This window comes from Gouania willdenowi, chromosome 4 (genome assembly GCF_900634775.1).
Source record: "Gouania willdenowi chromosome 4, fGouWil2.1, whole genome shotgun sequence".
Taxonomy (NCBI): domain Eukaryota; kingdom Metazoa; phylum Chordata; class Actinopteri; order Blenniiformes; family Gobiesocidae; genus Gouania; species Gouania willdenowi.
In genome coordinates this window covers 27,708,092-27,720,376 of record NC_041047.1, presented here as the reverse complement: position 1 = coordinate 27,720,376, position 12,285 = coordinate 27,708,092, and the positions used below count along the sequence as shown (strand labels likewise).

The 12,285-nt window shown below is 35.7% G+C and overlaps 1 protein-coding gene across 1 annotated transcript; it reads right to left on the bottom strand.

Annotated features, from left to right (window-relative positions):
* Positions 1 to 266: 266 nt before the first annotated feature.
* Positions 267 to 11,127, bottom strand: hsd11b1la (hydroxysteroid (11-beta) dehydrogenase 1-like a). The gene is made up of 6 exons (XM_028445512.1): positions 10,975 to 11,127; positions 8,502 to 8,632; positions 1,673 to 1,876; positions 922 to 1,015; positions 631 to 796; positions 267 to 530 (listed from the first exon to the last, which is right to left on the bottom strand). Exons 1-6 carry the CDS (start codon positions 11,057 to 11,059, stop codon positions 347 to 349), a joined length of 864 nt encoding a protein of 287 aa, XP_028301313.1. The 5' UTR covers positions 11,060 to 11,127; the 3' UTR covers positions 267 to 346.
* Between the last annotated feature and the right edge of the window lie 1,158 nt (positions 11,128 to 12,285).

The following is a 12,285-nucleotide window of genomic DNA, read 5'->3' as shown; positions in this document are numbered from 1 at the left end:
TTCAGCTCCATTCATACTCCCACCGCACATAACACACATTTTTCTATATTTTCTACCTTGTATATATAAATGTATTACTTTTTAAATTATTATAATCATACTTTCTTTTTTTTCATCATTTTGTTTTTGTTCTTTGTTTTAAAATTGTTGGTTTTTCTTTGTGCCATCCAGTGTGGACAGCAAAGTAGGAATTTCATTGTCCAGGGAAACATGGTTCCTTACTGTGCCCATGACAATAAACAATTTGAATAAACATAAACACCAAGTTTCTCAGTTACAACACTTATACAGTATTTCTATATTTTATTAAAAACAAAAGTTAAAAGACTATTTGTTTGAAAGGTCTTCATGGAATGTAGTTGTAAGAATTCTGGATAATGTAATCCGTGACTGAAGGAAACCAGTCTTTGGTTAGAGTCACAATGTATGTGAACCATGGGTAGAAAAGCTCAGGCTGTCTTGTGGCTGCAGTGATGATGATGTTCAACGCTGCTTCCGAGGACGGATAGGCAGGCACATTAGTGACACCCCTAGAAAAAGGAAAAAAGACATTAAGCACTGAACTAATGCCATTACAATCACCATCAAACATATGGGTTTTTTTTTCCTCTCATGCTGTTTTAAACATACTTGACTTTATCCATTGCATTTGGAGTATCAATGAGTCCCAGTGTGCAGATTGAGATAGACACATTGCTATTCTTCATTCCGAGCTCATGACGAAGGGCACCAAAAAACCCATTCAGAGCAAACTTTGTGGAGGTATACGGTGCCACAAATGGACTCGGCATTTTACCTGTGAAGCAGCAACAATGTTCAGTGTAACAAGAGTTGGAGTTTAAGCTTCCTAAAAGGCTAAATTTAATTTACTTTTTTTTTTTTTCTCATTGTGTGTGTGTACCAATAATGTTTCAAACCAACCTAAAAGTGAGGAGACAATCACCAGTGATCCCCGACTCTGCTCAAGTGCAGCCAAACCTTTCCAGGCCATCTGAATATAGCTGAAGAAGTTCACCTATGAAAAGCAAACACACACACAGAGGTATGAGGCGCTGTGTTCTTTTATTTGCCCATAAACCAGGGGTCTGCAACCTGCGGCTCTGGAGCCTCATGTGGCTCTTTGAGTCTTTCGCAATGGCTAACTATAGCTTTGAAAAAATATTAGAATAATGCATTGTTATTTCTTACAGATGGTATTGATGATTAATGACATTAACTTCAAATAAAATTATGGCAAAACCTAAAAATAAATCAATTCGCACAATAAATTGGCCAATGCACCTGTGGCTAATCTTGAGCTTTAAATCCCTACTAAGATAACTGAACTAACAAAAAGACAATTCTGGAAGAAAATAGAGATTTTATTTGTGTGGGGAAAAATGTATTTAACTGTCAACATGCTGGCTTAATATGCATGCTTGATATGTTGCAAGAAATTAGCATGTGTTGACCGACATGATCACGTGATCTCAAATTCAAGTTATATTTTGTAGCCCTTCAAATTCATTAATTCATAAAATTATTCAATATTATTTTATACACTGAAATGTCTTCATTAAGGTTTTTTTCTCAGCTCCGGAAGGATTTTAATCCAGGTGAGATTAGACAAAATGGCTCCTTTGGGAGTAAAGGTTGCAGACTCCTGCCATAAACCATTAAAAAACTTCATTACCTTCATCAGCCACCGGACGTGCTCCACATCTCCGGTCCACATACTAAAGGGGCTCGGGCCGATGTGGTTGAGGACCAAGTAATCCAAGCCTCCCAGCTTCTCCAGAGCCAACTCCACAACTCTGTCTGGGTCTGACTCATCAGCCATATCTGCTGCTACATAGAAAGCTTGCTGGGCTCCCAAACTCAGGCACTTATCCACCACCTATAATTCAAAATCATAATTAAAGGAATTATTATTAAATGCAGTATTAATTTATTGGCGAAAGCAGATGCTTTTAACCCAAGATGACACTTTACTCAATTGAACAAACAGCAAGTAGGGCTGGGCAAGAGATCGAGATTTCTGTTTTAGCGATATAGAAAATGACAATATCTCCTATATATCTCCTTTTTTTCCCCTTGTTTTTATTTATTCAATCACACAATAAAAATATACAAGTATTTTATATTATTGTTAGAGTACAGACAAACAGTGTCTTTTCCAATTTTTTCCATATTTCTGAGATTCTTATTTTATATTAAAATAGTCATTTCAGGAGTCGCTGCTTTCGTTACAGCATGAAAAGCACAGTTCGATGGATTTCTAAATGCGTCCTAAACCCAGACCTTCCCATAAGCAAGCCACACTACAGAACTCACTCACACGTGCTGTCCCTTAGAGGATTAAAAGCCAAAAGTGGTACATAGTGTGCAGCTTGTGTCTGTGTGGCTTTTTTCATCAACAAATTTAACCCAGAATTGTCTTTCCGGTAAGACTTTGAGTTAAAAATATTGAGATTAATATCGTATAATGCCATTTTGAGAAAAAATATAGAGACATGAGTTTTGCATGCTAGGTCAATAGATTTAAATGTCAAAAGGTTATCCATTATTAAAGTGGTTGTTATGGCTTGTGCCTTCTGGCCTCTCAGCCTGTCCTTCCTGGTCAGGTGAACAAATTCACAATACAGGGCTAAAAAGGCTGAGGAAACCAAGGTACAGCAGCTGTGATGACACAATGCAGGCTGACATGTAAGACATGATGTAAGATGTTGCCTTTATGAAATTTGACTCCGTTATGTCAGTTGGTTTCTCACCCAACACCCACCCTGTTTCACTTGGATTGGATCTGGATTGCACATTTCATCATCATTCTTTGAAGAAAAAAATATATGTGCGCCACTGCCTATACACTTGGACCTACTGTTTTGTTATTAATGGAGAAAGAGATTTCTTCCAAGCCTTTAAAGTGTGAATGATCATGGTACCAGGTACTCTTATTAGACTGTATTTCTGTTACTGTAACATTTTGATGAAATAAACCCTTTAAAAACTGGCAGATCCATGCCCTTTATAGGTTTAGGCCCATTAAGCCCTTGATTTAGTTCCATACAACCAAACACATACCAGAGTTTTCTGTTAATACAAATACACGTTATCACAATAGCAAAACCTAAATCCTTGTTACATTAGACAGTTTGAAGTTTGAGATTAAGGGGGGTGAATAAAAAGGTAAAGAGGTTAGGGAGCATTGTACAAAGAAGGATGTAAGAGAGGCAGAGTTGGTGGTGCTGTTAGAAATGTGCAACAGAAATCTGCTGTGCCAGTGTAATGATACATGTGTGTAGAGAATAATCAGGAGAAACATATCAATGCTCAAATGTTGTAGAGATAAGAGTGAACAGAGGGTGCAGATGTGTGCTTCCAAGAGTGACAGATCTCTGCAAGTCACAATAAGAGCTGTTCAGAAGCACCAGTGTGTCCATAACAGATGTGGGAAAATGGGTTGCTATTGGAGACCAGAGCACACCCAGGACCTGAGGAACCAGCCAAGCAGGTGGCCCCAGGAGAAAACAAGAAAAACCTGCACTAACCACCACCCTCCCTATGACTATGGTACCGTAGAGGTGCTGTGTGACTGCTTAGAAAAAGTAAACTGCTGGATGAGTGAAAACTTCCTTGAACTAAATCATGACAAGATGGAGGTGATTGTCTTTGGTAACAAAGAAAAGAGGACAGCTGTCAGCAAGTATCTTGAGTCTCGACCTTTAAAAGCTAAAGACCAAGTCAAAAACCTTGGTGTTCTGATTGACTCAGATCTTACATTCAGCATCAGATCAAATCTATCACAAAAACATCTTCTACCACCTAAAGAACATCTCCAGAGTGAAAGGTTTAATGGCTCAGAAAGATCAGGAGAAACTGGTCCATGCTTTTATATCCAGCAGACTGGACTATTGTAATGGTTTTCTGACAGGAATCCCCCAAAAGAGCATCAAACAGCTACAGCTGGTTCAGAACGCTGCAGCTCGGGTTTTAACCAGAACAAAGAGGTCAGAACACATTACTCCAGTTTTAAAGTCTTTACACTGGCTCCCAGTCAGCCTCAGAATAGACTTTAAAGTTCTGCTGCTGGTGTATAAATCTATGAATAGGTTTGGTCCAGAATACATCAGTGACATGTTAGTCAGGTATGAACCCAGCAGGTCTCTCAGATCTATGGACACAGGTCAGATAGTGGAGCCCAGAGCTCACAGTAAACATGGTGATGCTGCTTTTAGTTGTTATGCTGCAAAGAAGTGGAACAAACTGCCAGCAGAGCTGATGTCAGCATCTAATGTGAACATTTATAAATCAAAGTTAAAGAAACTACTTTTCTCTACAATGTATAACAGAGATAGGTTTTTAATCATTTTATTGTTGATTCAAGGTTTTTATTGTTGATTTTTAAACTCTGTAATGTTTTCTGTTGCACTTTTTAATCATGTAAAGCACATTTAATTGGCTTATCCTTGCTAAAGAGTGTACAGCACCACTAGATGCCCCACAGACCCCAGGGTACACAGGGGTACCCCAGTGTGAGGCCTGTCTTACAGTACAGACATGTTTCTATTCATACAGTATGTAAAGATTAAGTACGCGAGAAATACCTAGATGTATACTATATCAGGACATTTTTTAAGTATGCACGGTGGGCCCACTACTAGTTCACTACTCAACCGTCCCATGATGCATTACAAGCGGAACGTCAAATTTTCCTGGGACTTAACCTTGCCTGCAAGATGGATTCTCCTGGTGTTCACAAACACCAGAATCCATCTTGTGTTGTTCCCGCCTTTGCTTTTTTAATTTTAGCTGAAACGGTTCAAACTAATCATGAGGCAGTGTTGTGATTGAGGGCGGGATATCCGGGTGTGAAGAAGGCAGAAGCGCCAAAGCAAAACTGGTGCATGCGCAGTTGCGGGGAGAGGAACAAGCTGGGTTACCGCTAATAGCATAGCTCTGAATCAAAATAGAAAGATGGATGGTTAACTCGCATACTCGTGTTGCAAAAACGGCAAAAGTGACTCAACAACATAATGACCGCAGCATTACGATCCCAAAAGAAAGTTTCCACCAGCGGAGCCTTGTTGTTGTAGCGACTTCTCTGCGGTGCGTGCCGATGACAACATCATCATTTGTTACCGTGTGATTGGTTAAAACAAATCACGGTGGACAGGCGCTTCGCCCAGTCAGCTTCAAGCATTCTGTCCTTGTCCCTCCCAGGTTCCGAAAGGATTTGCCAGAAACAGACCCAGATCGATGTGGAGAACTAGAATTAGAGGGAGGGCTACACATCAATCTGGCAAGTACCATATTTCATGAATAAATCTAAACTCAAAAACTAAATATGAATCATTGTTTGCAATCTGTGCCCAAAGGATTAAGTAAACAAAACATGATATACAAGTCTGCCATTGAAAGTTTTATTGTTCCACTTCACTTATTATCACTTCTTTTCTGTTACATTTTGAGCTATTTATTATTATTTTATTAGTGTGTAGGCATTTTATTTAATCTGAATGATCTTTATAGTCAATGAAGACATTTTTTTCTTTAGAATATTGGCATGACATTTTTCATTTCCTCCTGTTTGCGATGCCCCACCTGTCATGTCTCCATTCCCCACGAGGGGGCGCACTACATACTTAAGAAGCAATGGCATGCCATAAACTGTTTCACAGGTTTTTTTTACCCTTGTTGATTCACTTCCATATATTGTAGCAGAGCCATCACACACACACTTCACAGATTTGCTGCTTTGCTCATATTTACAATGACTAACTCCACCCTCTAGTTTTGTCTCAGTAAACACTGATGTGGGGGAATGTGCATGGCATTCGCTCGCAGGCTAAGAGGATAAAGATAATTGATTATGTAAAAAGATTAAACGCAGATCTCGTCTTTTCCCCCAGAAACACATTTACTTAAGTCAGGGGAAAACAAGTCCTTGACATATTTAGATTTTAACAAATGTTTAATTTAATTAACATGACACAGAACTCCAACAGGAAAACAACAATAATTAAGACACTTGATGCTTAAAAAATCTTTGACAGAATAAATTGTTATTCCTCATAGCTGTGCTTGGTTAAATGTGCATTTGGAGTTTGATTTATCCAATACGGCCCTGGATTACAAAGCTAGATTTCATCTTATTGCACTAACTTTTGGGATTTATTCTGTGTGTTCTGTATTACGCGATGCTAGTTTTTCCTGGGGTAAATCACCAAAAATCTTACAAAATAAAGTTTATTTTCACAGAATAGGTTGTTTGCATTTCATGGATTGCAATGCGATAAAATAAGGTATTTACCCACAAAAAAAGTTATTTATTTAACCCACAATAAGGGATTGAAAAGTCAATTCATTACTGTGGTTTTTTTTTTTTCAATTTATTTATTTATTTTTTATTTTATTCAATTGTAGAATACTGTAGATATTATGTTGAAGGTTAAAATGTATGTAATCAATTGGTTAATAATAAATGGTCAGTTTCTCTCATACCTACTGTTGCTGACTATTGTTCTCTGTTTGAGTGACATCACTTGATCAAGCCTTTTTTAACATTCCACATAAGTAATTATTTTTTTATTTATTAAAAAAAAAAAGTAATAAAAGTATGTATGATTCTTGCTGATATTGTATTGGATCAATATCGATATTGGCCGATACGCAAGGCTGCAATATCGGTATCGTATCGGAAATGAAAAAGTTGTATCAGGACATCCCTACAGAACTGTAGTTATTATACTCAACTATTGGGTTGACTATACAACCCATTATTCTGTGTTATATGAATAACATTTTTTTTCCTGGTTAATTCAACACAGGGAAAGCGCCGATCACTTTTTAACCTATGGTTGAATTGAAACCAACCCAAATTGTTAGTGTGAAATGTATAGATTTTTATTTGATGGACTGATCTACAGTCAGCTAATAAAGCCTGTGTCGAGTGCTCTCTGTATCTGGGAACAATGAATTCATCCATTCATTCATGCCCTCTGTTGGAGCTTCAGCAGGAACATACAGCAGTTGCGTTGCCATACAGAAAGTAGCAAGTGCCCTGAAGCAAAATAGGCTCACAGATTGTGAATACAGTGAAAATTGATTTAAATTGTTTCGATTATACAACACAACACCAGTGAATTTCACTACTGATGCAAACGGAGTCCGTTTGTGCAATTCGGTAACGAGTGTGTCCTCCAACATCGATACACTCAAAACATCGTCGCCTCATACTGACTACCAGGGTTGGGGTCAATTACAATTACATTTTCAATTATCCATGGTTAATTACGATTACAGTGACCAGCATTTTTTTTCCAATTACAATTAAATGACAATTTTTTTTGTCCTCAGAAAGTCAATTACAATTACCTTCCCCATTACTAAAGTTCAATTACATATTATCACAATTACTGAGCCTGAAATAAATGACCTCTTGTGTTAGCTTTCTGTTAGCATCTCGTATGATAACAGGTCCTAAATCAGTTGTAAAATACTCTAAAAATCAATATCTAATATTTTATTTCCTATCTATTGGTTTCCTTATATGTTACGTTTTTTTTTTTTTAAAAAAAAGGCCTTTCAGGAAATTGTATCTCCTTACATGTTTCAACTGTCAACTGCCAGTCTTCCTCAGAGGTGATATGCCTTGATGATATGCCACATCAAGGCATATCACCTTGTTCCACTCAACTTCCAGCTCCAGTAACATGTGCAGCCGCTTCAGCATGTCCCACAAACGTTCTATTGGACTAAGATCTGGCCAAAGCATGATATCAACATTCTGTTCCTCTATATAAGGCACAGTGGCCACATTTACATGGGAGCTTTAATTCAGAATAAAAGTTAAACACTGAATTCCTAACGCAGATTTATTCTGAATTAAGCTTAAATCCGAATAAGGTGGCTGGTTTATTCCGATTTCAATTCTGAATTAAATAATTCCTCTTTCTTGTAAACACTTCATTCCGCTTTAAGTTAATTTCGGTCGTTCTGCGCATGTGCGGTTTTCGTGAAAACATACAAAATCTCTTTTATCCCAATTTTAACCACTCACCTGATTTACCACTTGAGTTCCTCAACTGAACTCAAATTCCTTGGATTGGACATGCTTGCTGAATGAAATTGAACCAAATAAACGCATTTATACTTCAAAGCAGACACAATATCACCTCAACTCAAAAATGATCATTTTTTAAACTTAATGCATTTCTTTTGACTGTGACTCTACAAATAATGTCCACCTTATGATATAGCCTGTCCCTTTCACAGGGTTCACTAGTGCCGTTGGAGCAAAACTTTGCATCCTCATCCTTATCTGTGGAAGTGTGTGTGAAACTGAGACGGACTATACTGTACCATCAAACTACATATTCATTTTGATGTCAGACTTAGTGCGACCTGTACGTTAGTCTGCGATTTCACAGCCATTGATTGCACGTTCCTTAAATACTTTATCTGAGCATCTGCACTGAAAGTGAAGAAGCTTTACTTCCATTTGAGCTGTGAGGTTTACTGACCTGCTGTAGGACTTTTTCCCTCCTCGCCGTTATAACCAACTGGGCTCCAAAGCTAGCATAATGATACGCCATCTGCTCTCCAATACCTGTGCTGGCCCCCGTTACCAACACCCGCACGCCTCGAAGAGACTCTGAAATAAATCCATAGCATTACAGTTCAACACACCACACATGAATATATAAAGTTATACTTTCAGATCTAAGTTATACTCGTGCTTAGAGATGTCGAGCGGGGACCATAAAGAACATAGTTTGATCACATAAATGTAAATTAGATGTACAAAATGTCTAATATTTTATAATTATCATAATTTATGCTTTCTGAGATGGTATACTCCAAGAGGTTGAAGAGCATAGGGAGCGGTTATGATTATGCATCACCAATATAATAATAATTTCATATTTTTCAATACAAACGCACACACACATAATACTAATGACCTAATCACACACATTAGATATTAAAGATGATCCCATTTCTTTGGTAAATAATGAACAAATCACATCAAATGTATCAATAACATATTGTGATTAACTAATTTAAATATGGATGATTAACCAATAACTCATGAAACCTTGGGAACAGATAATTCCCAACACAGAGCTGGTAGATGTGAAATTCAACTGAGAAAACCACACGCGCTCAAACGCATAAATGCTGCATTCTGCCTCTATTGGGAAACACTCAGTCACATGTAAAGCAGATCATCATCAATTACTCGCTCATTTTGTGCTTGAAATTCCAAAAGTCCCTGAAGAAGTCATCTCTCAAAGTGTATGAATAGAATTAAAAAAGATTAGAAAATAATGTATTTTGTTTATGATATAACGTGGGAATTTAATGCTGAGATGAGACTGAGATGCAGTTTTATAAAACTAAATCCTGAGCAGAATTAATATATTTTTCTCTTTAATTGAGCACGTTATCATAATAGAGAAACGTCAATGTTTGCAAAATCAGGCAATTTTAAAACTGAGATTAATAGAGGAAAAATGAACAAATATGCGTATTGTGTTGTCAACTGTGTCTTGGTTAGTTAAACTAACTCTAACCCATTTTTATTACTTTTGCAAGATGCCATTAGATTCAAGAGAAAAAGCAAAAGTGCCAGTAGTAGCTTTAAGATATTATAACTTTGTGTTATTTGTTCATAAACTAATATATATATATATATATATATATATATATATATATATATATATATATATATATATATATAATTTTTACTAATGCTCTTTTATAGTGATTAACTTATTATTCCGACAGACTTTTATCATACATTTTGTTGTTGTTTTTTTATGATTATTGTGTCTGTTTGGCTTGAATCTGAAAGTGTAGTTGAATGTTGTTGGGAGGGACATGAGCAACTTCATTGTTCTTGTGCAATGACAATAAATGAATAAATCTATCTTCTATCTCTCTACATTTTTGCACAACCTCCAAGTAGAGAGGACAAAAGCACATTGCTTTCACTTCTGAACACTGCCCGTGATTTTATAGGATCTATGAAATGCAGTGATTTAACCCCTGGGTTCTCAAGTCTGTGAATACATACATAAAGTAAACATCTCATGTATAAACTTTAAAAGGAAGAGATGAAATATTGCACAATTGGAACTTAATTTATTTTTCACCAAGGCATCTGTATAAAATTTACAATTATTATTAATTTTTTAAATAAAATAACAAAATTTTAAAAAAAATATATCAGGCTCTAAGTACAGTATAGCTCCATTTATAAACTGTAAAACAGACGTTTTAGAGTTTTGTGGCAGTTTTGGCGGAGTGCATTACGTTTAATCTGATTGGTCGGCTATAATGTAATGCATTTGATAGTTGTCTGGTCATTTCATTTTTTGTAAATTTTACAATGTCCGTTGATCATTTTAAAACAAAAATATATTTGCACGGTAATGACAGTTGGGGTGTAGAAATGTAACAAATTACTTATTTTAAAACATACTTAAGTACAAGTAAAATTACTGATTTAAAAATTACTCAAAAAAAGTACAAGTACCCATTAAATCAACTCCATTACAGTAATATGAGTACTTGTAATCCATTACTTTCACCTCTGTAAAGTACGATATAAATCAAATCCATAAACCATTTGTAAATGTATTGTAACTCATTAGATCACATGCATTGCAAATAGAAATATACATGTCTGGATTTGCTGGCTATCATCACAATGGTTAAAATAGTTACTAGTTTCATGTTATTTGCATAATGGGTAAACAAAGTAACTAGAAAGTCAAAAGAGACTTGTTACCAGTAGAGTATTACCCTAACCTGACCTGTAAAATGTGTTCTAATCATCACATAGCTGACCCCATAAATAAACCCATTATACTACCCGCAGCTTTAAATGCACAGGTCTTTACCTTCATGTCATCTGCTGCACCCCCCACCAGGTTGTTCAGTAAATTAACCCTTTCAGCTTCACAGCTATCACACTCCAAATGAACGTACCTGGATCAAAGCTGGGCCTATTCCATATGACAGCCACAAAGGCTACACAAACACTCGCCAGCAGGAATTTAGTGAAAGCTCCCATGGTAAAAGAGTATGAGTGAGATGTGAGTTTGAACTGTTGCAGACTCTTTTATGTAACAACCTTTCTTGTGTGCAGTGGGAGGAGTTTGTATCTCACGTTATAAAATGGCATGTATATATATAATATTTAATAATTACTTTAATTATATTATTAAGTTTAAGTGAAGAAATTATAACATATAATCTTCTTCAGTTATTATTAAGTATATAAAATAATATTTCGTACCACCGTCGCTAATGCATGACGTCATTCAGTCACACGCATGTAGGCCAGCCAATCACAGACAACTTCCTATAAATAGGAAGTGTTTTTTTTTTTTTTTTTTTATTGAAAAAGTACAGATACAAACAAAAATATGAAGGTAGATATGTTGCAAAATGTGAGAGCTTGTAGAATGTGATGTGAGCTTGTTTTATAAAAATCAACACACGTGAAATGAAATTAATGTCACAAATCATGGGAAAAAAAATGTATAGACTTATATTTACACATAAAATTACAGCTGCAAACTTGTAGTCCAACATTTATTCACATGGTTTTTTTTAATCACTTGCGTAAATGATCGTTTACAACCACAACTCTCGGGTTATAACTTCTCACAAACTACTTTTCTCGTGTGAATCTGCTCTGCTTGAGTTTTGCTACATATTTTGTGACGTCTGTAGCAAAACTGGTTCATTCTTGTAGAAATGGCCCCTCCCTGCTCCCCGTGTGTAGCATTGATTATTATTATTATTATTATTATTATTATTATTATTATTATTATTATTATTATTATTATTATTATCATACATCATTCTAAAATACACATCAGCATTTTTTTGGAGAAAAACACATTTTGGTCATATTTTCAATTTTACTTAGATACCATTGTTCTGTTTACTTTAACCTGTATTGTTTATACTTGTGTAAATATATGAAAAACAACAAAAACCTCTATTGTCTTGTTGTCATTATAACATTGAGGCACATCTGTGCGTCATATACCTATCAATTAAAGAACATTGTTGACAGGAGAAAGTGCTTCAGATTTAATTTAATGAGTTAGCATTAAATGATTAATAACTATGATAATTCTTCAATTATGATAACGGTTTGGGTGTTTTACAATTTTTAAGTAATTTGGTCATGTCTATTTTTTTTATTTTATTTATTTATTTATTTATTTTTTATTTATTCAGTTCATTTCCGACATGGTTGCATTCACAGAAATTCATTTGACATTC

What these genes read in the sequence shown, in the direction of transcription:
- hsd11b1la (XM_028445512.1), bottom strand. Translation starts at nt 11,059, where the DNA reads ATGGGAGCTTTCACTAAATTCCTGCTGGCGAGTGTTTGTGTAGCCTTT. An exon ending in ACGTCCGGTGGCTGATGAAG is followed by an intron (nt 1,016 to 1,672) that starts GTAATGAAGTTT and finishes TGCTTTTCATAG; the next exon opens with GTGAACTTCTTCAGCTATAT. An exon ending in AATGCAATGGATAAAGTCAA is followed by an intron (nt 531 to 630) that starts GTATGTTTAAAA and finishes TCCTTTTTCTAG; the next exon opens with GGGTGTCACTAATGTGCCTG.